A 27,997-nucleotide genomic window follows, 5' to 3' on the forward strand; every position below is an offset into this window, starting at 1 on the left:
GAAATGATTGAATGATCATGACTGTCATTGTGAAACATTGGAAACTGGAATTTTACACATAGATATGAACCTGTCCACTTTGTCGATCCAACACAAACAACTCTCCCGTCCTTCATTCAAACACATTCCTGTGGGTGCTCTTGGTGCTGTATCATTATTGAAAGCAAATCCCCAACCATCCATCTCCTCTCCTGCATGCACATCTTCTCCTCGAGAAGAAGAAGATGACGAATTTTTTCTCTTCTCAAATTCAAAACATTAATTACTTACTCTTGGACACCAATCACAGAGCCAACAGCTCCGATTTCAAAAAGACACAACCCGAGAATGCTTCTAAGAAGAGTGATGAACATTCCTAAAAAGAAGATCCTTATGAAAATCGGTTCACATGTTTTTCAGATGCCAAAGGACTAATTCGAAAACTCTATGGGGCTTATAGTCCAAAAGACGAAGATAGTGCGTTTATGACTCTCATGAAAGATGAAATAGAATCATCTATGGGGGTGCTGTTATGCTTGGTGATTGTGGATATGAATCTGTTGTCAGCAAGTTCAGTAAAATCAAAATCGTCACTCCAAAGTCACAACCAAAAGGAAGACCACCAAAAGACGGAAGAGGAATCAGGAAGTTGACGCAAAAACAAAAAGCTGGAAATAAGTTGCTAAAATCACCAAGATCGAGAGTGGTCAAATTAAGCTGAAGTGGAAATCTTTGTCATCTTGTTTCACAGAAGACAACTCAACACAGCTACGTAGTAATAATAGCCTTAAACATCAAGAGCTTGATGATGAACCTGTTTGGAATTTTTTTAAAAAAATTTTTGAAATGATGAAAAACGTCGCCAGCCATTTATTTCGTGGTCCACTTTCCTCATCAACACTCTCTTTCTCTCGGTTTTTCAGAGGTGTAGTTTTTGGTGTTGATCCACTTGGGTAAGACTCTAACCTCTCGCTCCATGTACAACAACCAACTGCTTCTCATGATCTCAACCCAAAATCAAACAATGCAGCACCACAACAAACCGCTAATAACGACAATTCTCAAACGTCTAAAATTGTAGCCCTCTCTTTCAACCAGTACAAGAAATGGACAGCCCAAGAAGTTGCTTCCATTTTGGCTTTGGATGATGACGCTGGTGGAGCCTCATTGTCCGTTGATGTTAAACCTCTATGACATTTGTTTAAAAGGAAGCTCTCTTGATAACATTGTAAAGGATATCAAGAGGCATGATGTAGACTTTGCTATTGCCTCCTTGTCTCAAAGCAAAGACTATACTCAAGTTCCTTCAAGCACTTGCAAGACTGTTGTTAATTGGGTCAATGAAACATTAATGCCCAAACTTTTTCGTTTGTGGGACAAGGATCAAACAAAGGATGCATTATGCCAATCAAAACTAAACGGTGGGGCTGGATTAACCATAGAACAAGCTCAGCCTTTCTATGATGCAAAATTTGATGGAGCAACTCTCTCAAAGATTGTGTACGAACTCGAAAAAGCTCAACAAAATGGGAATGAACTCTCTGCAAATGATATCATGAAACAAATTTTTGAAAACCAGATTGATTTATCCACTTGCACAACTATAGGATAAAAGACAAATTGATAGAGAAAAATAAGATACAATTACCATTATTGAAAATCGTTTCTAAACGTAAGTAATTTGGATAACTGTACACTAATCTTGCTCATGAAAATTCCACACGTGAAATTTGTGCAACTGTTTTACATTTTATTGGGATGAACGGAAATTGGTAGACTCAAAACCGAAATACATTCCAGACAAATATATAGAGATAATTCCAAATTTTTCTGATGAAGAATTGTATTTATTTCAAGAGATCAGTGAGCTAAAATTGAGAGATTTATCATATGTTCACCATAGCTATCTAGATCGTCTCATTTTCAATGGCATGCTGAATAGAGAACAAGCAAAACAAGCGATTTTAGATTTAAGTGCAAGACAATACAAAGCAAGTCAACAAGAAAAAATTAACAAACAAGACTTAACTTTTTTGATTGCCAAAGGTGGAAGTGGGAGTGGGAAGACTCGTATTATGTCTGAGGTTGTCAAAATTCTTTCGAAGGCCGAACCACAATATATTTTTAAGAATTCTTCAATCATTTACTTCAACTTTACAAATGGATTTGTTTTGCAAAATGATGTTGAAAGAGACAGTAGTATTATTTCTTTAATCTCATCGAGAATCATTTACGCTGCTTTTGAACAAGGAGAAGAAATTGCAAAACGAATACCAAAAATAACTAATGATTATTTTATATATGAACTTCTCCGAATTATAAGCTCAAAAATGCACGAACAATTGAAAGTCGAGCAATCGATGCCAATACCTCTTATTCTCGCATTTGATGAATATCAAAGAGTAACCAGACTGAATCAAAATCTGAATACACAATTACAACATAAAATTGGATGGTATATGAGACACTTTCAGAAAAAACAGGGATTGATTTTATTTCCATCATTCTCAGGAACGTTAATGGAATCCGATGCCGAATTTGGACCAACTGACTACCAAATAACAACTGTCCCATTACCATCATTGCGACAAGAGGATGTCGAAATTATTATGAAAGAGCAAGATTTAATAGAATTTTATACACCAAAGCTCTCAAATATGAAAAGAGAGTTGAAGAATTATCTGGCCAAGGCAGAATTTACAAAACTAATGACCATATTGGAATACCACTTCTTGCTATTGATAAACTTTCAGAATCAAATGAGAAAATTCCAAAAAGCTTATTCAACGACTTTGTTTATACTTCAACAAAACCGGATTGGGAAAAATTCGAAGAGCTATGTTTGAAAACAATTACCTGCAAACTGAACTATATTCTCAAACTGAAACCAATTGAGCCTGTAAATACTTTTACTGTCGGTGAACTTTTTCAAGGAGCACATATGACAGATAAGCTTGCTCATATGACCTTGACCACTAATATTGGCACAAAAGCCTACTACCGTTATGTTGAAGTTGTAGAAACAATTTCTAAATCACTTATTCAGAACGAAAACATGCATAATGTAATCACAAAGGCAAAACTGAATCAACAAGGTATTGATGGATTTTTGCCTGTATTTGTTTCTGGTGGGAGGAAAGTGTTATTTGTAGTTCAAAATAAGTTTATGAATGATGATTCACAAATAAGGACACCCGAACCCAAACAATTATGTGATCATTATAACAAGGCACTATTGGATATTGAAGGTTATGATATTTATCCAGTAATTTTTTCGAGAAAAAAAGTCTCTGATAACACAGCCAAAAGTGTTAGAACAGGAATAATTCCAACTTCAAAAGAGACACCATGTCCTAAATTAATTTTGGTTTCTGGAGACTGTTTTGATGCCTTTTTCCATCCATTCATTACCAACATTCTCAAACTTAGGGAAAAACCTTGTGAGGAGTAAAATTTAAACATCTACCATTCAAGCACAGCTAATTATTAGGTGATCAATTGTTATCGTTATTAAAATGTCAATGTGTAAAGTATTGATTGATCGGTAAGAGAATCCTTGTGTATCACGTCGTTGCTCCGGACCCAATTTGGCACCAGCTGACTTTCAAGCTAAAAAATCGAACACGATCAACTAAAAACATCTAACTGTTCAATATTTTGAATACTACCTTGCCTTCAGATTGGGCGGAATATGTACTAGACTCATTTCCCTACATTTTCGTCAAATTTATTTCAAAAGTTTTATTCAAAAAGTATACAAACGTTCTGTTCGGAGAACCCTCCGCCAATTTTCGCTGGCCTACAACAACGTGAATGTTGACAACCACTGTTGTTGTTACCGACCTTCTTTCTGTGTATTGATTGTGAAATTACTTCATTTTCAAAGGCTTTTGAGTTCTTTGAGTGTTGTTAATGAATTTGAAATAACGGAAATACATGAATTTTCAGAATTGATCATTTACGACCATTATTTCACAAGAAATACCACAGTGAATCATTAGGATGCCTTCATTCATAATGAAGTCTGATGAATCATATTCGCTCATATTTTTGATCAGTGTTCCAACTCGTAATGCTTCTCAATCTTCGGCTCACATCTCCGGAGATGGAGTGAGGTGTCACGATCCAACTCGAGTCTCTTCTCCATCGTGCTGAAAGAGAAGGACATGACCATTCGGTTAGACTTTGACACATTTTGGAGAGAAGATTGGTGAGTGGTTGGTGTGGACGATGTGGTAGTTGTGGAGACGATGGGACTGAACTTGGGCCCATTCGAGGAGATTGACAAGCCACAATTAATTCATCAATGACTTGCAAAACCTTGCCGTTGGAGGCGTTCAAAACTTTGAGACAGTCTTTGCCAAAATCACAGACATAGAGCAATGTATCTGAAGAAGGTTCAATCCGAATGTGTGTCTTGTTGACATCTGGCGTTTGGTCTTTGATGTCGTAACTTTTCCTGAAAGAGCATATCCACACATAACCCTTAGTGGACGGAAACTGCCACGGTGGCACTGATGACCACCTGGTTTGTACACACTGTGTACTTCAATTACATTTCTGGTATTGATTGTTGGAGGTAATGAATATTCATCCCTACGAACAAGATCGACTCCAAATCTTTCTCCAAGCTCTGTCCAACCAGATGCATCTAAAAACCATGGTATTTGCGGTAATACTTTAAAATTTCAGGGGCAGATACTTGTATACTCTTCTTAGTTTCACGGTTATATATTCTGACATTGCCTATTTTTTTCCATACACTAACATTGTCAGAAAGTTCAATATAATTTTTTTTCCAGATGTAGAATTTCGATCAACATAACTATACTTATAAGTAAATACACAGAAGGTGGGAGCTTATGGAAAAATGAAAAGACTCCCTTTTAAAACATTTGTTCCATCTTGGACTTGCATTTTGAATCTATTTTTGAACATTTTACATCATCAAAAAAATACGATTTTCATTGTGCTTTACAACACACGCCAATCCTCTATGCCGTCCAAAGAAAAACCCAAATCCTTCCGAGGAGTTGTTGGAGTCGTTGGAAAGAGCTCCAATGCATCATCCATTCACCATCATGGTCATATGACCAAATTGGACGGAAAATCCAATGAGCTACTCAAAATATCACCCAATGTCAAACGTTATTCCGATATTAAAAAACCATCCAATCATTCCAATACATTTACCTCTACGATAGGAAGTGCTGGTGTGGTGTTTAATCAAGTAAAAGCACGGAAATGTATTGAAGATTATGAACCCGAAGACGAATTAGAGAAATGGCTCTTGAAACATAATGAAAAGAATCTGGTACTATGTTTGGAATATCCAACACATGTTTCTCAACGAGGTGGGCATTACCATATCATATTTAGAACTCAGAGCATGTACAATGAATATTTACAAGCTTGGAAAAACTCAATAACGATCAATAATCCAGAGCATTCAAATTTACCAAAAATGTACATTGAAGAATTACGAACAAAACATGCCTTTCGATTATATGTCGATATCGATATTAAACTGGCGATTGAAGAAAAGTATGATATCGTTGAAAAGGGCTGGATTGATGACATTATGAAATTTACTTGGAATTATTTTTTCAAAAATCAACGAGAAACAAATTTAACCATGATTTTAACACAATGTCATGGCAAATGGGAAGACAGTGTCACTACCACTTCCAAATACAAATCAGGATACCGTCTCTATTTTCATGACATTATTGTAGATTTCGACAAATTTTGTGACTACACTCATAATTTATGTTATACGTTACAAGGAAAATTCGATCATTACAATGGTCAACCTCATGATTGGACGTTTGAGGATGTCATTGATTTGAAAACTTGTAATCATCCACGATGTCGATTATTTGGAAGTGCCAAGTGGAGACGTGGTGATATTTTACCTCGAATTTATGAGTTTTATGGAGCTTTTAGATACAACCCGACATCAAATAAGGCAATTATGGACAATGCCATAACGAGTGCATTAAGGGAAAATGTCTGTGAATTATTGAGATTGACAAGTACTCGAGTGGAAGATCCTTTCGATGAAGATGATGATTCTCATCCAACAACTGCAACAACTCCATGAATAATGTTGATGAAATCTCTGTTCATGAACAGAACACATCAATGCAAATCGTAGGTTAACAACTTTTTCCCAAATTGAACGAATAACACTTAGACACACTTAATAGGCCTTCGCTTTACAACTTTTGAATTGGAAACCACAAAATTCGAAAATGGAAAAGGACAAAAATAAAAAAATGCTCGGAAACAATTTGCCAACAACAACGGAAAATACAAACAAGCCTTGTAGTGATGCTGCGAGAACTTTTATCGACGATGCCATTACTACTTCCACTCATTTGAGTAGCACAATGATGGAAAGTACAGGCAAAAAAACAATCATGACGAGTCCAAGTTATAGTACTGATGATGATGATTTGGATGACGCAGCAGCAGTTTCCAATTCTTCCGATGATCATGGTGATGAAGAAAATAACAGGACAACATTGCCGAAAACTAAAACACCATCGTCCTCATTGATGCCGAAAAAGAAGAAGAAAAAGAAGTCTTTGATTCAAAAGAAACATTCCGAAGGAGAACCACATCACCAACATTTAGGAGTTGAGGGTCATCATTACAAGCACGACGTAGGAGTTAGCAGTAGATCACATCATCGAGCAAATCAATCGACACCCGCAACCATTGTGATGAGAGAACACACCGATTATGGAGAAATTAATGTATATCCAATTGATATCAAACAATTACAGGCTTCTGAGACTCAAGTTGCTGGACATGGAACACGTAAAAAGAAGGAACTATCGTTACTAGTACGAGATGGTAAAATATTCAAAGCAATTCAGCCAGGAAAAAAACGTTCATGGTGCGAGGTTCACTTTTACGAAAAACAAATAGCAAAAGCTCCCTATTTATTACCATTCATTCCTAAATATTATGGTGTATTTAGAGCGTTTATTGCAAACGAAGAGGAGGACTTGGGCGACAAATCGATTGATTCTCTCACGAGAGCAAGTAGCTCATCTTTGAATTCTATCTTCTTTCATGCTTCATCTTTAGCGAGTAGCACGGCATACACGTCTCTGCAAACACTTGAAACAAACAATGGAGATGTGACATTGCGAGGAGTGAAGGAACCTCTTCATGTTGTAAATACTACGTACAAACATATTGATTTTTTGGTTCTAGAGGACATTACTGCAAGTATGAAAAATCCAAATGTCATGGACATCAAAATGGGTCAACGAACCTATGGAGAAGATGCGTCACCAGAAAAGATTCTAGAAGAAGAATCAAAATATCCGTATCAACATGTTTTAGGAATGAGAATTAGTGGTGCCAAAATATTTGATAGAACCCAAAAAACATATAAATATTTAGATAGACATTGGGGACGTACCATTACACCTGACACTCTCATAAATGCTATGGAGTTATTTTTCCTTCCTGCAGAACTGGATGAAGAGGTACGAATGGACGTAGGAGTGAGTGTTCTCACACAATTCCTGAAAGAGGTGAAGAAAATGTACATTATTTTCACCCAAAAGAATGACATGTTGAGAATGTATGCAAGCTCGCTGCTCATTTCATATGATCATTCTAAGAACTTGTGTGTGAAAATTATTGATTTTTCTCACGTTCATGAAAATCATACAGGAACACCAATTTTCGATACTGGATTTGCACACGGCCTTTCCACTATCATTTCTGTCACAGAACAGCTTTTGGAAAAATATTCCACAGGTACGAAATGAATTAGTGAAAAATGATGATGATTATTATTATTTATTCATTTTCGACATTCATATCTGTGACTCACAAACACCTTGAATTTAAAGAGTTTTAATTCCATCATGCATTCCGAAAAACCTTAAAAGATCTTCATTCCGAAAAGAAAAAAAAATGTCTTCCATACTAGTGACCGGCAGTTCGAGAGGTATTGGATTGGCCTTGGTGAGAGCTCTGCTTCAATCGGCTCCTTCCAAACACATCATTGCCACATGCCGAGATCCAAACAATGCCAAAGATCTCTCCCAACTTCAATCTCAACATTCCGATCGCCTCTCCATTGAAACTTTAAATGTTTCTGAAGAAAAGGATATTCTCTCCTTGATTGATCGTCTAAAACAAAAACAAACCTCCGTGAGTGTGTTGGTGAATAATGCTGGAATTTATTCTGCAATGAAGAAGGAGACCTTGTTGAATTCAACAAAAGAATCCATGTTGAGTGTATATGAAACAAATGTAGTGGCTCCCATGTTGATGATTCAACACTTGTATAATGCCAAATTGTTTGAGAAGGGAGCTTTGATTGTGAATATTTCGAGTGTCATGGGATCTATTGGTAAGTAGTTGTGTCGTGTGAATAGATGAGAGTGTTTATTGAGTTGAAAAATTGATTTGGAAAATTGATGAACTGCCATTTTAAATTTGTTTTAAAACAAGCCCAAACATTTGAGAGAAGAGGAGTCTCTTATTCGTGCTCAAAGGCTGCCCTTAATATGTTGACCAAGATGGTCAGTATTGAGTTGCCAGAAGTCAACGCCATTAGTTTACATCCTGGTTGGGTTCAAACTGATATGGTAAGTAATTATGAGATTTGATGAGATGTTGTGTTTGAATGCGAATTGGAATTATCTGTAAATCCATCTATGGTTGGAATTATATGGTACTGTAGGGAGGAAAAGGTATGTTGAAAAGCTATCGATAATTTCTTCATAATTAATCACAATTTTATTAATTCTAAATAGATGCCCCAGTGAAACCGGAAGATAGTGCTGCTGGGATTGCCAAAATTATTACCAACTTTGATCCCAAGTCACAAAATGGAACCTTCTTGAGTTATGATGGCTCAACCATCCAGTGGTAATTAACACAGTCAAGTTAATTGCCAAACATATGAATATGGGCCAATGATTCACGCGGTTAGTAAAAATTAAAAAGGGTCTGTCTGTTACAGTTTTGAAGGTCGTGGATCAGTGAATTCCATTAGTGTTTTTTGCTTCTTTTGTGAGTCATGGTTTTCCATCATTTGTTTCACGATAGTCAATATATGAGGCCAACACTCATCTCTTCCGTCCTTTCGTTTGAAAAAGTTGAAATGCCCAACTTTTTTAGCAATCTCCCCATGAATGTAATACATTCTCTTCTCGTTGGGACAAGTTAACGGTTGAACATGATCATCTTGTTGTGTATTCGAATCTTTTTTCAATGTCACATTAATCGTTTTAGGAATTCTCGAATTGTCCGTATTCAAATGTTGTTGATCAGTAAAGCTCACAAATTTAGGATCACTCAAACTTCTAAAAATCCACATCGCCGACTGCAAGGGTGCAAAATTGTCTCCCTCAATCACATAACTCACCATTGGAATTTTCTGTAATGCCCATGCAGGATGTTGTGGATTCTTTGGTGGCTCCTCAATTCCACAATATTCAAAAATATAATTCCTTCGACAATGACCTGCCGAGTACCAATCTCTCACAAGCTTATTTGCAACATACACAGGAGGAGTAATGAGTGGATACATCCGTACCATCATCGGTAAATAGACATACCAATAGAAAAACATGAAAATTCGAGGAGTGATCCATGGCCAGTGTGTCATGAGTCCACTCTGAGTTCCAACCCAAACTGTTCCAATAAATTTCTGTAAATACAGAGAAGGAATATGGGCCAATATTTGTCCTCCAATGCTGTGTGCAATATAGAGAAAATTGTCAATGGGAAGGATGGGAGAGGAGTATTGTTGTTGTTCGAGGTGTGTTAAATATTGAGTGAGTTGTTCTTCTTGTTGAATCACTGACTTGTTGTTTTCAGATCCTTGTTTGTTGTGCATTTCTGATGATTTAACTATTTTAGGTAGGACTTTGGTAGTCGAATCAGAACTTGTCAATAATAGTTTATGTAGTGGTGTACTTTCAAGAAAATTCATGATTGCTGTCACATCCAACAGTCCCCAATTTCTAATACTAATATATTTGTTTTGAATGTCATAAAGTATTTTCTTTTCTTCATCGGCACTCGCCTTCTTGTTGTGGTCCATGTTGGAATTATCCGCAACAACAGCATTCACTCGCAAACCTGATGAAAAGCATCCTCTATAATCAAAGGTCATGACAATACATCCAATTTCTTCGCAAATGAATGTACAAAAATCTTTATAAAATCGACACGGAATTCCCATGGCTGGTGCCATCAATATTGCAGTTTCCGAGATGTGAGTTTGACAAAATTTACCCTCACTGTCCTGATCGAGCGGAATGAAAACCGTTCCATAAATTTTGTATCGATCTTGACATGTCACTTCATGTGTTTGTGTACATACAACCCGTCCGACAGAACAAGAACGATCAGAGGATGATGTGGGTGAGTGAGAGGAATGATTTTCTTGTTGATACATTTTTTAGAGTTGAGGAAAATTAAAAGATTTCTCCGAATTGAGATGGGAATGTCAAAGGATGGTTTTCTTGTGCTTGTCATCTGAAAGGCATTAAGCGTAATGACTAGGTGAATACAACACCTCTGAAACATATTCAAGCTGTTGTTGTGTGAATTTCGTCTTGTTTTGTTCCCAACGATCAATCGATTGTTGCAAGCGGAAGAAAATATCAAATGTTTCTCGAATAATCTGTTGCAAAAGTTGGCCTTGAACACCTGTTGAAAATTTGTTCATTCTTGCCAAGTGCTCCATGACATTTGGTAGAAAGGTAGGAATGTCATAACTGTGTGAAAAAGCTTTCACAATAGAGCTCAAACCTAATCCAACGTAAACAGGATCTTCATCTTTCTTTTGAGTTGTGCTGCTGTCTAATAATGCTTTTGCTTGAGTTAGGAAGAGTTTTGAAAACGTCAATAACATCTTGTTTGGCATAATTTTCAAAAGAGGGCAAAGCATGTCAGACGCTAGCTGACGAATGAGCATGTTTTTGTCTTTAAGGAGACAACTAAGATATGCATCACATAATGTTTGATAGCTCTCGTCATACTTAAATATATAAAATTGATTTTTGAATGTAAAGTTTCCAATAAATGATAATAAGGTCATTCCTTTCCATGTGTCAGTACTGTCTGATTTATGGAGTGGAGTCTGTTGTATGGTGTTCAGTGACAAGGTGTAAATACTGTCTACAGCTTGTCTGTTAATGATTGTGGCTATTTTTGCACAAACAATACTTGCTTGAAGTGTCATTTCATTGCTATGACTGTTGTTAATATTGGATAATAGAATGGTAAAAATTGAACTTAGATAAGGTGTTAAAATATTGGGCGCTCGAATCATAGTTCGAATTACACATTCAACAAAGACAGAGCATACATATTCAAATTGCTCTTCAGATTGAGGATTATCTAATTGACTCGCAAAAGTTTGAAGAATGCTGACTAGATATGGATCTTTTTCTTGACAAGAACCAACATCTGAACTAATGCGAAAATGATACTTGTCCAGAAATCCTAAACCTATTGTACTCCCAATAAGCTCTCGAATGGAAAAATGAGTATGTCTCAGAAATGGAATTAATTTGTAGTCCACAAGATGTTGGTACCAGTGTTTGATGGCTCCACAGTTAGCAAGAACATGAAACGTTAAATTGAGAATCTTTGTTTGTAATAGTGTGTCAGCATTGCCAAGGTCAAGGCTAGATATTAGGAAATCAATTAATTCCTTATTTCTTCGATAATCTAAATCTCGAACGCAATGGGCGAGAGCATGTGACACTATTAAATTGCATGAGTTATGAGAACTCAGCCCTACCATTCTTTCAAGTTTGGGGAGAAGAAGACCAAACAGTTTTCTACGGACTTGAGCTTGCCAGTGTTTTGATCCTCGTACACATCCAGTAAATATTTCGCTTGACATTCGAATCACAAAATCAAGACTCGGATCATCATTTGAAATTGATAATATAGAATCCCAAAAAGTGTTGAAAATGTCAATAATTTTTGGGCCAATTACTTGACAAAGTCCTTTAAAAAAGAATGCCATTTGCATTCTAAATGTAGGGGTTGTCGATGTGTCTCCATCCGTGGCATAGTCGAAAAATTGTTTCCACCAAGCAGTATCATTCATCAACCTTTGAATTACCTCTAATGATATATAGAATGATGATGGTTGTAATTGCATGGAGTAATCATATACTTTCAGCTCATTCGGTAAAAATGAAAGCACACCGTTTACATCTGACAAATACCCTGTCGCGTAATGATAAGGTTTGTCAATCATTGCACTGCATGAGCAGGCATCAACCCTATGTTCTATCAAACTTTTGATTGTGTCAGAATTGTTCAAAATCTGAAAAGGTTGGTGTGGCTTGAGTTGGAGAAGTACTCTATTCATTGTACTCAAGGATAACATTCTCAAATTCGTGTTCTCGCTGATCATACATTTCGCAATTAACCTTAAATATTCATGAGGGAAGGTGTCGTGTTCAGATTTGGGATCTTGCCACACCAACATTTTTAAAATTTTCATAATAACTACTTGATAATTCCAAGACATGCTGTTTCGTTCCAAAAGAGTTGCCAGGTTATGAACTGTAATTTTGTAGAGCTTACTTGACTCATCATTCAGTATTGGAATTTCAAAAAACAATGATGCATACAGTGCTATCACAATGTGGATCTTTGAAAGCACCTCATGATCATCCGTAGAGCACAAGAATAGCGTATGGAAACAACGGCTCACCTGCAACCAGCTTCTACAAATGGTCTTGATAACATTAAGAGATGACAAAAATTCAATGCACCCTATCACTTGATATTTGTTTGTGCATGATGGATCTGTTAAGGTTGAAATGCATGTTGAAATGTATGGATCTAGCAGCTTCCTATGAGAGCGTTTAAACAAATTGGAAATTTTGAAAAAGCATATTTTAGCTTTTTCACGAATGTTTTCATATTCCGATGTTGTGGCCAAATGAAATAAATCATTGAGAAGAGTGGCATGCACTTCGCTGAAATACTTTTCATGTAGACAGCACTTTGTTCGTTGCAGTGCTTCTCTCCATTTGTAAAGTATAAGAATTCGGTCAAGAACTGCAGCTCTTGGATAATGATGCTTTCTATTTAAACTCTTAAAATAATACATCTTGATGGCGTTCCATAATTGTGTTGTGTTTTCTCTGGTGCTTGTATAGTTCATTCTTCGATAGACGATACATATTTGAATGAGGTCGATTAGAGAAGTGATTATATCTGTGTTGTCTGTTGATTTGTGTTCAGTTAATGTGCTTGTGTTCATACGGGAGGTAAACTCTTTCAGAATTAAGGAGAGTTTTTTTGCAATGTCAAGTCTTGAATACTTGCTGCTTGCAATCGTAGAGAAGAATTTTGTTGATTGCTCAGCATTTTCTGGAATCTCATCGAGCATCATTGAGCTTCCTTTCATGACATATCTCAATAGAGTTAATGTTGTAAGAAGATCATCTGTCTCATCTATGCATCGATTATCGAGTTTTGTCATAATTAGATCCATACATATGTCATATATCAAACCAGCTTCTATAAGCTCTTCGCTTCTTGGGATATGCCATTTTGCTTCAATTTCAGTCTCTGAATTGAGGTCCACTAACTTTCCCCAGTGGAGAAAATGATTGGTTTTCATAAAACTTGAAGAATTCCATGTTGAAAAAGGAACACTCCTTTTTTCCAAGAGGTATACAGTAGTTAAGCTTTCAATATAATGTCGCACAAGTTTTCCAATGGCGGTTATTATACTTAAATCTACTTCTTTCTTCATGCGGTTTAAATGGACGTCAATGATTTGTCTGACTATATTTGCATGGTGGATGGCATTATTATTATTCTTAAAACTTTTTCCAACAATTTTTAAATAGTAACTGAGCTCCTTATCGGTCATGTTATTGTCGCTTCGTATTACTTTTGGTACCAACTCTGAGATAACAATGGTCATTGGATTATAGTGATCACAGTAGTAGGAGCTTGCATAATGGATCAAGTCCCTAAATTGTTTAGAACAATCTGGTAAAAAATTTGTGGTCAAATACAAGACAATTTTCTGGAAGCACAATTTGTGAAGTCGAGGTGAGAGCTGTTGAAAGAAAAGCGAGACGGAAATCATTACTCTGTAGTAATTCTTGGAAAGATCAGTATATGTCACGTTGCTTAAAAATTCTAGTGTTCGGTTGACAAATTCAATTGCAAAATCCTCAAAAAGAGATACAGCTGATGGCGTTTCGTTAGCATTACTTGATTCGATAATGGGAACAAGCTGGAAAACACGGGACAGAAACTCATATGCGCGAATTGCTTTCATGTTGTCTGTGATCTCAATATTTAAGACAATCGTCATCAAAACTTGAGATAAATACTCTCTAATTTCTGGAACTTCATCACAACGTGACAAGAGTGGAATTAATACAACATTTAACAACTCTATGGTAGTTGAAATCTGGTTCGCCTTACTAAAATTTTGCAAGCTATTCTGAATAATTTCAAAAATAGATGCAATTATACGCTTGGGTCGAATAAAGCAGAGGTGTTTCATAACTTCAATGTCAACTATCCATATTTCAACATCCTCTGAAAATAAAATAGCTTTTGATACAGAAAATACCATGTCCACAATCTCATCCACCACTTTAGGTGACAGCTGCATTGTGGACGTAGACGCTTGTTCTCGTTTTAACCTTTTAGTTAAAGCTCTTATTAGTTCATGCATAAATGCAATTAAATTTGAGTTCCATAAGAATTGATCATCTACGGAATGAACCAGTTGTGACAAAAATTGTAGCGTTTCTGGGAAATCTAATAAATAAACACAAAGTTGAGCAGCATATTTGAGGGCAATTCCTTTGGGAGAGTCGGACCAAAATAGATTGCATGCTTCGGGTGGATCAGCGCCTGTGGATGATGCCAATCGATACAACCTTGATACACTGTTATCATCTTGATTTTCTACAGATAATTTCACACCCATTTTGTTGCTTAACGCAGAGACGGTAATTTTGACAGGTACATCCATACATCTTAAAATTTCGGAGAAAATATCATCTAAATGAGGTTGAAAGATCTGAATGTCTCCACACCGATCTCTCGACATGCGATAAAATAATGAAAAGAAGTTCACCTCAATTAAGGGCGAGTTAGAGGTGGTAGAGTTCCAAAGCTCAATTAAATGGTCAATCCAATAATTGCATTTTCCTTGCAGGTAGTCGACAGCTCGGAAGCTTGTAGGTAGGAACAAACATAGACAGCACAATGATATGTAATACTCGGTATGATAGACAGACATTCTTCCTGTAAAAGTATCTAGTATTTCTTTTGTTGCAGTGGTTGGAAAGAAATTTCTCAATTTACAAATGGCCTTAATTAATGATAACCCATACTTGATGAATAGCTCAGGATTACTTGGAACACCATAGTCCACTTGACGCTGCTTTTTAAAAAATGATTGTCTGATCAACTCATACAATCTCTTCCAGCATGTTATTGCTTTCATCGATGGGCTATTCTGCATTCCCGAAACTACCTTTCTTTGTTTGAGAAGTGTGTAGAGTAGCTCTGCAATTTTTGTACGAATTTCAATGAAACCAATTCCTCCAAATTTTTCTTCCACAAGAAAAGGAAGAGTCAAATCCAGTATCTCAATTCGTTCTTCAATTGAAAATGAATATTCCAAACTAATGTATTTGTTAAAAAGACTGATAGATTCATTCAATGTATGAAAGAAACAAGACTCTTCTTCTGAATTTTTGAGCTCGGACCTGGAGAGATCAAGAGCAGATTGAAATCCTTTCAAAATTTTGTTTTTGAGCCTGGGAATTTCTTCCATCATCTCTTGCTTGGCAAAGGCAGGCTGATGCAACAGAAATTTATGCAACATGATCAAGCTCTTGGTGATATATTTCTTTCCGTGATGATGATGGAAGAGTCCGAGAAAGGGAGGAGGTGACCTATTTTCTTCTTCTTGGTAAAATGTTCTTGGCCTCCATCATTTTTTCCTTTTTAAAAAATCAGAACCTTTTTTTGGGTTTTTTTTCAAAACGAAATGATAAAATATTTTCAGAGGTGGAACAATTTTTTACGATTTTAATATTTGATAATATTGAAATTTCATTGAAATGAAACAACATGTAAAGATTTATTTCATTCGTGTTGTAGAAGAGAAGAAGAAGATGGTCCAAACCTTCGTTCCAATTTCTTAATAGAGTTCTTACCACGAAAGTAAACCATATATTTTACACTCCAGTTTTAGACTTGTGTGGCAAGGGATGCTCATCCACGTGTGTACGATAGCCTCCTTCTGCTTGACTCAATACAAGATCATCAAATGGAACATGTAAATTAAAATCAATCTTTTCCTTATCTTGTGCCACGAATGGTTCCAAGAATTGTTTGGTTCTCTTATTCGAGTCAGAAATATCCAAACGAGCAATTCTCAATTTCTCATTACCGTGAAGTTTGGGTCCAAAGGTATGAGATTTGAAACGTGGCAGAAAGTGAGTAATTTCCTCTTCGTAGGATCCATCTTCACTTCGATAGAAGGCAGTGACACTGGTAGGAGTGTCCGTGTTGTTGGTAATTCGAGAGGAATAGAGTCTTCCGTGAGGTTGGTGATGCATCAAGGTGTTGACTGTACAAGATCAAGAAATGGTTGTTTTTTTTTTTGAGGGAAAGCGAAGAGAGGCCTGTGAACAGAGTGGTTAAAGTACCATAAGGTGGGCATTAAATAAAGTAATTTCACAATTTCGGAAAGTGTTTAAAATGAACAATTAATATTCATGAGGTTCTTTTTGAATGCTCATCTCTCTCTGGCTCTCATTTAGTAGAAGTATTTATCATCAAGTACGTGATTGATGCTTTTGGGTAAATTCATTGAATTGACCTTTTCATTCAAAGACCCAAAAGTGGCCACTTTTGAAAATGGTTGAACTATTCAATTTGAGAGCTATTTGTGATATTCAAAATATACCTACTGAACGACAGACACGGACTCAACAAGACAAAGCCGAACACTATTAACAAGTACTAGTAAAATTTAAAAGCTTGCTTAAAATAAATTAATGAACATTTACAAATCTAGAGATCATTAACTACAACCTAGTTGATGACAATTCCACATCTTCGAAACGTTCATGTTGTGGCAGTGAGGCCGTCGAATTTCCATTCAATCCATCTAAATTTTCTTCCTTTGGTGTTTGTTGAGTCGTTGTTGGTTGAATGGACTGAACTGCTTCATCTCTCTGGCTGCTCTGTTGTTTCTTCTGAGCATCTTCCTTCTCGTGTCTCTCAAGCTCTAGCTGCCATGTATTTCCATCTATTTCTGACTTTTGTTTGGCTAATTTTGGGAAAATTGCAAAGAAGATGATAATAGAAAAATAAGGTACAATAATGAAAAGCCCAATAGTCAAGCTGAGCCAATCAAATTCCTTCGATCCATGTGGCTTTGTCGAGTATGGTGTAATAAATTCCTTAACAAGTTGAATACTAAATAATATCAATAAAATGACAGGATTCACAAACTTAATTAAAATACTCCATTCCCTGTGTGGTCCAAAGTTACAAATGGCCTTAATTTTCAGTCGATATTCGTCCACACTGTGAAAGAGAATGGTGGAAAATATATTCCAATATTTTTTCAATTTGTTTTTCAATCGTCGATTTCGTTCGCTACGAATGGAAGATGCATCCAAAGGATCCAAGGTTGGTGTAGAAATTGGATGTTCATTGATAGTACCGTATCCTCCAGGAGAATCGACCGACGTTTCTTCAATGGAGGAATAAGCAGAAGCTTTCCATTGCCGTTTCACCTTACTCCACAAGCTTTCGTTTGAAATGAAATATCCAATTAACACACATTGTGCAATGGCTGTGAATACTAGACAAAAATCACTAATGTAATGATCGACAATGTCCATCAAGTAATATCCACTGTAATGAATGAACATTAATTGTTGAATTTTAAGAGTGGATGTCAACAATGTTTGAATCATATTGTCAATGTTATACCGTTTGGAAAAATTGTTTTAAATCGTCATGCTTTGAATTTGTTAAATCAAAAACTTACTTGTCCAAACAATATGGAATTCCGGTAATAAACCCGAAGAGACATGTTCCCAGAGAAATCCAATGAATCTTGAGATTTGGAAATGCATCATGAATGGTCTATTATCGGCACAATTATTATTGTAATTATTATCAAGAATTCATTGATTCAACATTACATATTTGATCCAATAAATTCATACTTACACCATTGACACCTTCAATCATACCAAAACATGAATCAACTAAAGAATTGGTTGTGTGAAACAAAATGTTCTATGATACTTACTCGATAAGGTGAGCATGGCCACTAAAAACAAAATACAGAACAAATGAGGTACAGGCATGAGAGATATGGACTCTGGCACAACCACAAATGCTAAAGCCAATCCTCCTTGTACAACCTCATCGACACCAAGACCCTTCGTATGAGCCATGTATCCGAGAATTGCAAACATGCAAAAACCTGCGAAAATACTAAATAAATAAGTAGAAACTCCAATAATCCAAGCATCTTTGACAATGTTCTGTTTTGGATCGTTGTAAGATGAAAGAGCAATCATGGTTCCACTCGCCAAGCTCAACGAAAAGAATATCTGACCAGCTGCAGAGAGCCAAATCTCCACATTCAATAATTTTGTAAAGTCTGGTTTAATAAAGTACCACATGCCTGAGAAGGAACCCTCCAAAAAGAAGCTTGTAATAAGCATGATCAAGAGTAGAATGATAGGCAATGGAACTGTCACATAGGTAATCACTCCTGTACTATTTGTTCCTTTCCAAACTCCAAAATAAACAAGTATCCACACAATGAGTAATGAAATCAAGATTGGAACATTCATTTCAGTAACGATGGTGTCACTTGGACTCTTTCGAATAATAGTCTCAAAGAAATACTTTTCAGCTTGGTCTTTCCAAGGCAATGTCCACGACCACATATGATAAAAGTAGACAAAAATCCAAGAGATTAATACACTATAATAGGAACAAATTACAAATCCTCCAAAAATCACAGCAGCAATACCAATGCCTCTCGCTCGATCATGGAGTAGTCCATTGGCTTTGATGGCTGCCCTTCTCAACATTTGTCCAGCACTCAATTCAAGAATTAATAACGGTATTCCAAGAGCAACTAAACTAATGGTATATGGAATTAAGAAGGCTCCACCACCATTCTTATAAGCGAGGTAGGGAAACCGAACAAATGATCCAAAACCAATAGCAGCTCCCAACGATGCCAGAATGAATGAAATTCGAGAACCCCAAGCTTGACGGATGTGTTTTTGGTGTTGTTCTGGTGAAGAAGTTGATGAGGATTGGTGATGTTGTGGTTTTTCAATGGATGATGGTTCTTCCGTTGATCCAATTTGTTCATTCGGATCGTGATGAAGATGGTGGTGAGACTGATCATCAAGATGACTGAAGGCAACTTGTTCTCGAGGAAATTTTGTAACGATCGGAGAGGGAGTGTTGTGTTTCTTTGATTGACTGGTCATCATCATGTGGGAGTGTTCATCAAAGTCATTCATGGATTCGGAAGTGATCATGGTCATGGAAGAAGAGGGATCTTCTTCTTCTTGGTGATTCATGTTCCTCCTGTTGTGATGATCAACATTTTCGTGATCTTCTGGATGTTGATGATGATGATGAATAATTACATTGTGATGACGAGGTATGAGATCATTATCTGTCACCTCTTGGAGAGGATTCGTGTGTGTTGGAAACGATGAAAACGACATTTTTTCTTTCCCTTCACTTGGAGATTACCAGTCCCTTTGGAACTGACCAATCAAAAGAATTCTCGGAGAAAAAAACCCACAGAAGTTTACAAAACATCATTTTCCAGAGGTAATTACTGTGTGGAATCGTCGTAATCTCCGGATCGAAATTTCTGAATTTTGGGTCTTGTTCTCTGTGAATTTCTCTAGTTTTATTTCCATAATTGGTGTAATCACAGAGAACAAAACAACCTAGTAATTTTCCTAGCAGAAAGTATTATAAATTAATGATTCAATTATTGGTGTTTGGAGGATGAAGGGGAAGAGGGAGAATTGTCTGAACTTGAAGATCCTGTCTGCTTCTTTTTTTCTTGAACTAAGGCGTGAAAAGGTATAAGGTTTAACCGGTACCAATGACGGTGACTGTGGTGACTCTGGTGTGTTCGTTTCTTCAGAATTGCTGCCAGGTGTGGAGGTGTCCTTTCGTTTTCTCGTTCTTCGTCGTGTGGTGACGCTTGTAGATTGTTGGTCGCCTGTTGTCCCTTGAAGATTGTTTTCAGAAGAATTAGTGGTGCTCTCTGGTTCGTGTTGGAGAGGGCCATTGGTGGTGGATGGTTGGGGCTTGTTGTTGGGTTTTTGAGAAGCTATCAACGATGGAGAAAGGTCTTCCTCATTTTCTCTATTGTACATTTCAATTTCTGGTTCATCCAAATATTTCACTTCCTTATAAATTTCTTCTTCTTGTTCTTTAAGTTGTTGAATGGCCTCTAATTTAAGGTCATGTTGATCTTTTTTCCGTAATGTGTTAAATTTCTGTGCAAATTTTGGTATTGAAGATGACACGTCAAAATCATTCTTATTCATCTGTTTCATTTGTTTCTCCACCAAATCTTTTTGTTTTGATGCATAATCTTGCTCAGACTTAATAGCAGCTTTTAACTTGAGAAATTTCTCTTTGAGATCATATAAATTTACAAGTCTAATCTCGTTCTCGATTCTCGTCTCGTGTTCTTTTTTCTTTCTATCAACATTGTTGTAACGAGATTCCCACAACTTTTTCACAGCTACTATATCATGCTCTTGTAATTTTACATTAAAAAATCGGCTTAAATCAATAATGGAAGCCGTAGAAAACCATGATATTTTTCCATTCTTACAAGCTCTATTCATAAGTGCAATTATGCATTCAAAATCCTTTTTTGATAGTGGATTCCTACGCCCTGTGTTATATTCATTAAGCCACTTTTCGTCGTCACTCTCCATGTTGTACTCAAGAGAAATATCAATTTTACGATGGCAATAGGTGTCAAACTCTGCGTGTAAATTTGGTGTTGGATTTAACATTAATGTTTCATGGTCGTAATTCTCAGTGTTGGTATATTTCATATAGTGATGAGTTCTTCGAAATCCCTTTCTAGCGGTTGTATCTTTAGCAACTGTGAAATTTGGGACAGGAACATTTGTCAAATCTGCTCCCTTATCCTCTAGTTCCTCGAGCTCGTTAAAATCTCGATATTTCCGGCTAGTATGTGTGCTGTCGATCAGTGTCACAGTACCGGTACGTTGTTTCTCATCGGCAAGTAATTGTAAATCTGCCTCAGATAATGAGTTGACCGTAACTGATAATCGGGAAATGTCAGAATCTTGTTTCTTAGGGCTTGATTTGTTGACAGGCATCGATTTGCTTTCTTTCACGGCTTGTGAAATTTTTGTACGTAACTTATTCAATGAAATCAGATCTTCTGGTCGGAGCACTAGCAACTTTTTCGAAACATCGAGTTTTCGAGGCCTCGACAATGTAGAAGATGAAGGTGTCTGGGGAGTGCTAGCCACAGAAGGCGTGTTATTACCACCTTTTCGACTGCGTTGCTGAGAACGTGTTGGAGTTTTGGGCACTGCTTCTGCATTGGCTGTTGTTTCTGGGTCTTCATCATCATCACCATCATCACTCAACTCACGGTTCGTGATTCTATTGTCATCATCGGCTTCCTCATCGGATGATGACTGGGCCGATGATTGTCGTTTTCTCTTGTTGTTGCTTGCAACTGGAGTACTGGATCTGGTAATAGACTTTTTCGGTGTGTTGGAAGTCTTTTTTGATGATTTCCTTGATGGTTGTGTATCATCGCCACTCAAGTCCATCATGGGGTCAGAGTTGGCGGGTTCTGATGAATTTTGTTCTGGTGCAAGCTTATTAGTTTTCTCGTCGCGACCTTCTTCCGTTTCGAATGGAACGTTGTTGTTGGATTTTCTGCCATTTAGTTTTTTAACGGGGAAATCGAGTATTTCCTCTTGGTCGTTTGTTGTTGCTTGATGAGGCTTGATATTGTTTGTTATACTATCCATGGTGGGCGTTAATGTGGTAGAATCAGATGAACGCTCTTGTTGTTGCCTGTTGATGATGTTGTTGTTGGAGGAGGATGAATTGATGTCATTATCGGAGTCATCAGAAAGTTGTTGATCATCGGATTTAGAGGTTGATGTGGTTGGTTGGTTTGTCGTTGATGATGTTGCTGAAGGAATTGACTCCTCTTCGCTGATGATTTTCGATGATGGTACTTCATCATCATCATTCTTTCTTTCTAAAGGAGTGGTCTTCGCTTTCTTCTTCTTTGGTGTTTTCTTCCTTGGCATTTTTTGTTTTCTTTTTTCATCATGACATTTTCTCGTTTCTTTCAAGCATTGCTTTCGTTTTACTTTTCATTCTGAGTTTTCTGGAGATGCAGGTTGTCAAGAAACTTCAACATCTAATTAAATTTATTATTTATTCATCATTTCATATATGTGAATCGGGTGTGGTATAGTGGTAGCATTCCAGACTGTCACTCTGGCGACCCGGGTTCAATTCCCGGCACTCGAGTAATATTTTTGTTGTTTATTTCTCAACTTTTCCCTTCTTTGAGTATGCTGATGCAACAGCTAGATTCTTTTCCTTCAATTTTTTTTCTGCCAATTCTTTCAAATCCAAACGAAGACCCAACAAAAAAGCAATTCGAACAACACGAATAGTGGAGCGATGAAAATTTGGAAAACGTTATCTATAAGTGCAGGTCTCTGTTGTTTTGGAGTCGTGGTGTTAAATGAATGCATTTTAGCTGGTATTGGATGTCACACTTACCTTTCCCTCTGTTGTGGAGGTTCAATATGACAATCAATCACATGGAATTGATATCATGGTTTGTGATGTACCTTAACCTTTGAGAAACAAAACATCAACATACCCAAATAATGTCCATAGAATTGAGTTGCCCATCCAATAACTTGAATAATTACAGCAAACCAATAGTACGTGGAAGGTGAATGAATCCATCTCAAATGAAAATAATGGGAAAGAACAACCATTCCAAAAAATTCCAATGACAATAAAAACTGTGTTCGTCAAATGGGTTTTAAAGGTTAAAAGAGCAGAAAATAGTGGGACATGATTATTAATGTCGTGTGTGACAGCATTACCACCAATCACGTCATTGTTGAAAAAGTAGCGGTATTGTGATTGATCATCAACATTATTGCAATTGTCACAACGTTGCGAATCAATTGATTGATTTATGAAATTGACCGAGTTTTGATTTTCGAAAACTTACTCCAGCAATTCGATCCAAAATCAAATAATAGACCATCAACACAGCAGAAACCAAAACCGCTAAATTACACCATTCCGAACTCAATTTTAAAACATCCACAATCAGCCATCTCACCGTATCAACATGTTGCAAATCAACCTTGAAACACAACATGATCAATGACAAGGCAATCACTGGAACAAACACAAAATGAATCATCTGATTGGTTGGGCTCTGATGATAATAATAATAATTTACAAATTGATCAGAAACGGAGAAGATTCTAGAGAATAGAGAACCTCTCTTGACCGTATCGGAACTGTTAGCGGTTGATGATGAAGACATTTTTAATAAGAATGAAAAACCTTGTAGTTCAAGTTTGGAAAATTGGATTTGCGGAGGACAAAAAACATGATACATGTACGAAATACATTCTGATGGCATATATATGCTCTGATATGACTCAGAAGAAGAGTTTTCTGCTTAATATGAGAACTCGATCGCTCTTTCATGAATCATCTGATTGAAATTATGATTCTTTGGGTTAAAAGAAGAAGCTCTCTCTTAAGGCTCCGATTGACGAGCGGTCATGTGGGGAGGACTCTTTTCAAACAAGTCATCTTCCATATAATCATTCTGAACCGTCTGTTGTTCCTTCAAAGATTCCTCTCGGATTGGGATTTGGTCCATCACGATTGAATCCATTCTCTTCAAATTTCTTCTCTTCAAACACCACACGGCATACGAAAACACCATCACATGATGAGAGAGAGGCTTTAGAATCTTCCAAATGGAAATCCATCCCATCCACAAGCCATACATTGTGAGATAGATGATATGAAAAGCAAATTCTCCCAACGTCAGAATATGAACCACAATGATGGAAAAGTAACCCGGAATCATCACCACATAGAACATTAGGAGCTCTTGAAGATAGTGCTGCACTTGCTTTTTCAGCCGAAATGATGAAATTTTCAAAACTTCATTTTCCTTAAAGAGATACGAGTCGTCATGATGGAGGACATGACCTTTTGAATGCATGATTTCATCATCTTGTCGTGTTTGGATGGATTCCTTCAGAGAGAGCTGAGAAAGAACCTTTGTGGTGAGTTGAGACAACCATAAGGAAAACACACTCAATGAAAAGACACAGCATGCAATGACTGACCACAATTGCATGGCCCATATTGAATGAGGGTCATAATTGTGAGTATAAATCACCTCCATGTACAAGTAAATGATGAACAGTAAGGGAAGGAGAGCTACCACAAAAGGAGACCAAGTAAGGAAGATCCAATACCAGCACTGAGTGAGAATATTTGGTGAACGTGACAATTGACCAATACTTGGATTCGTTCGTTGATGGAGCTTCTTTGGGAGGATGTGATTCTCAAGATGATATTCAATCATGTTTTCAAATGGTTTTGAAAAGATGCATCTGAAAAGTAATGTTGCGAAACGTGATCGACACGATGTTGTGCTGTTCCTTCTCAATAACCAAAGAGTGATTGAAATGGTGAGAACACAAAGAAGGGACATGATCGAGTTGAAAATGACCAAATTCCATGGCACCACTCGATAGATCAAAGTTTTCACAAAGTATGGATACCACAGGTAGGATGGATCCAAAACAGGAAATGCATAATAGGTCCATGGTTTGACAGGAATGGTCATGTGAATGGCCACAAATGCATTTCCATACTTCTTTTCCCATGCTTCTTTTGAAAGGAAAGCAAGTTGAATCTGTCCATTGAAATGAAATGGTAAACGGTATATGGCATCTGCAAGTTGAGCTCCATCCTTAGACGTTCGAGACACTACTTCCTTATGAAATTCTTCATTCGACCCTAATGCCGCCTCCCTTAATGGCCATGCACGACTATGACGGTTAAATTCAAAATATCGATTAATGAAACCTTGTTCTCCTCCGTCATAGCTCTGGAAGGATGGATCTTTCAACTTGTCAATCATGTCCTTGAATCGATCAGAACTTGGTTTCAGAACCATGAGACCTCCATTAAAGTACTCTGGAACGCACAAATCACTCACTGCACAAAAGTAACCACACGAGAATAAGTGTTCGATTTGAGGTTTCAACACGACGACATCGGCATCGAAATACACAATTTTTTGGAAATGAAATGCATCCAACTTCCACATATGAAGTTTGTTAAACGTGTCAATATAACGATCCTCCACATTATTCGAAGCCATATGTTTTCCTTCGGTAGGATTCGTAATGTAAGAGGCAATATATATTCTAAATCGAGGAAGGTCCTGTGGATGAATGGACTGCAAAAGACCAGTAATTACTTGAACTGTTTTTTGAACAACCTCTTGCTCGGAGAGACCTTTCCCTTCGTCGATGCGTGGAGGAACAACCACCAAAACAAACGGAATGGAAGATTTGGAATTTTCAACAAGACTCTGGAAGAGTGTCAGCACTCCAATCGTGTATTCGAATGCTTTTCGGGGATGTGTGGAAACAGATAAAAAGGTGGAATATGCATTCGATACATTATTGGGATTGATATTGTCGAGCGTGTTGAACATTTGTTTCATTTCGTCTAAGGTTCTCGCATTTCTTAACTTTTCAATGCTTTCAAAATTGTAAATGACCGTTTTTGGATCTTTGTCTAGCAACATGCTGGATGAAAGAATGGTCGGCGAGTTGGGTTCCAATGGTTTTAAAACCGAGACGTCTTCTGTGTGTGAGGTGGTATTCAGAAAGAGTAAAAGAACGAACCCGATCCAAACAGTGATTGTGACGCAAACAATTACAATTTTGTTTCGGTTCATCCATAATGGTTTTGAAGGAGAGTTTTCATTGTCGGAAAGGACGTGACTGTGCTGTTGTATAGCTGATATGGTGCTGTTTTCATTCATATTAAAAGTAGATGGAATGGTTTTTTGTGTTGATTGTTACAGCCGCATGTGACTGGGAAAAGAAGTTTGCAATTTTTATGAGTTTCAGAAGAAGGATCTTACCGCTGACGTGACTTCGCTGGCTTGAAACTATCTCTTGTTAAACCTCTTACCTAATACTCTCTTTGTTGGCGCTATATTGGAACGGAGAAGGAAAGCTTTTTTAGGGTACTTCTATATTTGGAGTTTGTGCTTTTTGGAAATGTTAAAGGTATCAACATTAAATTAATAATGTTAATTATTTAAATGTTAACAATATTTCATTCGCCTTCTACACTCTTGAATTTGCTTGATTTGTATCTCAAACAACAATCAATAATATACTGTTGATTGTTGAGAAGTTCAAGGGCTTTTTGGAAAGAGAGAATTTCCTTCTCAATTACTTCTCCAGAAACATCATCGACGGTTGACGTAGTGTCATGATCATGCTCGAATAAATTTTGGAAATAAATCTGTTTTTGTTTTGAAGTCAATGCCTTCCCTTGTAAACATTTCCAATATTCAAGTCTTTCTTTGCGATTAAGCTTACTGGTAACTATTCTTCTTTTACCTGCAATCATTTGATTAATAGTGTTGCAAACATTGACATCTATATGGCGTGGATTTGATAAAATATAATTCCTCATAATTGGAATTCGAGATCGCACACGTTCACTATATCTCGCATACCTTTCATAATGCATGAATATATTGTTCGAAATACATGGATAGCCATGTGTAAATTCTTTCTTTTGATAGCAAGAACAACCATCTATTATTCCACACACACATGACACAATATAACAAAAAAGGGGAATCACAGATCTCGGGCATAGATTAAATTGAGTTAATGTTGGAACACATTTCGATAACACAGTGTCTTCGAGATACTGCTCTCCTATCAGTGTTGGTGACACATTTCTTCCATGAAAAACATAAAGAAAGCAATTTTGTAAAACGTTCAAGTCAGAAAGTGGAATATGACGAATGTTTTCCGAAGGTGGTTTTTGCAATTTTTCGTTCATGAAATCATGAGTTTCAGTAGAAATATAAATAAACGCTCCAGGAGTGTAAGGATGTCCGAATAATCCAAAACCGGCATCATAGGGATATTTTGTTCGAGCAATAATACATTCATCGAGTCCACTAATCTTCATTTTGATTTTTACCTGAAGAATGTCAAAAATTCGATCCTCAAGATGAATAATATCATTATCTTTGGAATAGGTTTGCAGTGTTCCATTATTGTCAGTACAATAAATATTCTCCACTCGAATTCTGCCAAATAGAAATTTTGCAAATTGATTCAAAAACGGATGAACCATTGATTGTTTCATAAAATGCATTTGATTACTAAAATCAAAGAAACCAAGGCTATTGATCTTGTGAGTCGTTCTCAATCTGTACTTTGAGAAATGATCTCGGATCATATTTCTCCAAAATAAATCATCCTTTTCCAACACAGTGGTTTCAATACTTGTTTTTCCTTTCTTATTATTACTCAACAGGTGAAAATACCATTCCCACAAAGCATTGCTCCTAGCAATTTCATTCCAATGAGTGCAAACGAGACTAATTTTCGGAACATGAGAGAAATCTAGAAACTTGAAAATTGACAGCAAACAATCTGAATCAAACATTTTTTTTGAAAAAGAAGGAGAAATGCAACTCATCTTTGAAATTTCAAAGTTAGAAATGAACTCCAGAGAGATGATGATGATGGTGATCAATCAGTGAAGTTGTGTTTTTCAAAGATTTAAATGTGTCTTCACGGTAGGCTTACGCAAG

The 27,997-nt window shown here is 36.7% G+C and overlaps 12 protein-coding genes across 12 annotated transcripts; 4 read left to right on the forward strand and 8 right to left on the reverse strand.

The window, feature by feature from the left end:
- Positions 1–1,156: 1,156 nt before the first annotated feature.
- FDP41_013013 (uncharacterized protein) lies at positions 1,157–3,430 on the forward strand (the record flags this gene model as incomplete). The annotated part of the gene is made up of 4 exons (XM_044703597.1): positions 1,157–1,479; positions 1,587–1,651; positions 1,756–2,494; positions 2,572–3,430. 4 exons carry the CDS (start codon positions 1,157–1,159, stop codon positions 3,428–3,430), a joined length of 1,986 nt encoding a protein of 661 aa, XP_044565938.1.
- A 1,545-nt stretch (positions 3,431–4,975) lies between these two features.
- On the forward strand, positions 4,976–6,082 carry FDP41_013014 (uncharacterized protein; the record flags this gene model as incomplete). The annotated part of the gene is made up of 1 exon (XM_044703598.1): positions 4,976–6,082. One exon carries the CDS (start codon positions 4,976–4,978, stop codon positions 6,080–6,082), a length of 1,107 nt encoding a protein of 368 aa, XP_044565939.1.
- Positions 6,083–6,123: 41 nt separating this feature from the next.
- FDP41_013015 (uncharacterized protein) lies at positions 6,124–7,772 on the forward strand (the record flags this gene model as incomplete). Its single annotated transcript, XM_044703599.1, has 2 exons — positions 6,124–6,132; positions 6,189–7,772. 2 exons carry the CDS (start codon positions 6,124–6,126, stop codon positions 7,770–7,772), a joined length of 1,593 nt encoding a protein of 530 aa, XP_044565940.1.
- A 148-nt stretch (positions 7,773–7,920) lies between these two features.
- Positions 7,921–8,887, forward strand: FDP41_013016 (uncharacterized protein; the record flags this gene model as incomplete). Its single annotated transcript, XM_044703600.1, has 4 exons — positions 7,921–8,362; positions 8,464–8,600; positions 8,696–8,705; positions 8,769–8,887. 4 exons carry the CDS (start codon positions 7,921–7,923, stop codon positions 8,885–8,887), a joined length of 708 nt encoding a protein of 235 aa, XP_044565941.1.
- An 84-nt stretch (positions 8,888–8,971) lies between these two features.
- On the reverse strand, positions 8,972–10,420 carry FDP41_013017 (uncharacterized protein; the record flags this gene model as incomplete). The annotated part of the gene is made up of 1 exon (XM_044703601.1): positions 8,972–10,420. The coding sequence occupies one exon, from the start codon at positions 10,418–10,420 to the stop codon at positions 8,972–8,974; it is 1,449 nt and encodes a 482-aa protein (XP_044565942.1).
- A 90-nt stretch (positions 10,421–10,510) lies between these two features.
- On the reverse strand, positions 10,511–15,862 carry FDP41_013018 (uncharacterized protein; the record flags this gene model as incomplete). Its single annotated transcript, XM_044703602.1, has 1 exon — positions 10,511–15,862. The coding sequence occupies one exon, from the start codon at positions 15,860–15,862 to the stop codon at positions 10,511–10,513; it is 5,352 nt and encodes a 1,783-aa protein (XP_044565943.1).
- Positions 15,863–16,217: 355 nt separating this feature from the next.
- FDP41_013019 (uncharacterized protein) lies at positions 16,218–16,601 on the reverse strand (the record flags this gene model as incomplete). The annotated part of the gene is made up of 1 exon (XM_044703603.1): positions 16,218–16,601. One exon carries the CDS (start codon positions 16,599–16,601, stop codon positions 16,218–16,220), a length of 384 nt encoding a protein of 127 aa, XP_044565944.1.
- Positions 16,602–17,072: 471 nt separating this feature from the next.
- FDP41_013020 (uncharacterized protein) lies at positions 17,073–19,763 on the reverse strand (the record flags this gene model as incomplete). Its single annotated transcript, XM_044703605.1, has 4 exons — positions 17,073–17,910; positions 18,047–18,144; positions 18,232–18,269; positions 18,314–19,763. 4 exons carry the CDS (start codon positions 19,761–19,763, stop codon positions 17,073–17,075), a joined length of 2,424 nt encoding a protein of 807 aa, XP_044565945.1.
- Positions 19,764–20,006: 243 nt separating this feature from the next.
- On the reverse strand, positions 20,007–22,376 carry FDP41_013021 (uncharacterized protein; the record flags this gene model as incomplete). The annotated part of the gene is made up of 1 exon (XM_044703606.1): positions 20,007–22,376. One exon carries the CDS (start codon positions 22,374–22,376, stop codon positions 20,007–20,009), a length of 2,370 nt encoding a protein of 789 aa, XP_044565946.1.
- A 324-nt stretch (positions 22,377–22,700) lies between these two features.
- On the reverse strand, positions 22,701–23,650 carry FDP41_013022 (uncharacterized protein; the record flags this gene model as incomplete). The annotated part of the gene is made up of 4 exons (XM_044703607.1): positions 22,701–22,796; positions 22,861–22,868; positions 22,964–23,111; positions 23,327–23,650. The coding sequence occupies 4 exons, from the start codon at positions 23,648–23,650 to the stop codon at positions 22,701–22,703; spliced, it is 576 nt and encodes a 191-aa protein (XP_044565947.1).
- A 219-nt stretch (positions 23,651–23,869) lies between these two features.
- FDP41_013023 (uncharacterized protein) lies at positions 23,870–26,191 on the reverse strand (the record flags this gene model as incomplete). The annotated part of the gene is made up of 1 exon (XM_044703608.1): positions 23,870–26,191. The coding sequence occupies one exon, from the start codon at positions 26,189–26,191 to the stop codon at positions 23,870–23,872; it is 2,322 nt and encodes a 773-aa protein (XP_044565948.1).
- Positions 26,192–26,490: 299 nt separating this feature from the next.
- FDP41_013024 (uncharacterized protein) lies at positions 26,491–27,849 on the reverse strand (the record flags this gene model as incomplete). The annotated part of the gene is made up of 1 exon (XM_044703609.1): positions 26,491–27,849. One exon carries the CDS (start codon positions 27,847–27,849, stop codon positions 26,491–26,493), a length of 1,359 nt encoding a protein of 452 aa, XP_044565949.1.
- Between the last annotated feature and the right edge of the window lie 148 nt (positions 27,850–27,997).

The sequence above is a fragment of the Naegleria fowleri genome (genome assembly GCF_008403515.1).
Source record: "Naegleria fowleri strain ATCC 30894 chromosome Unknown tig16, whole genome shotgun sequence".
NCBI classification, from domain to species: domain Eukaryota; phylum Heterolobosea; class Eutetramitea; order Acrasida; family Naegleriidae; genus Naegleria; species Naegleria fowleri.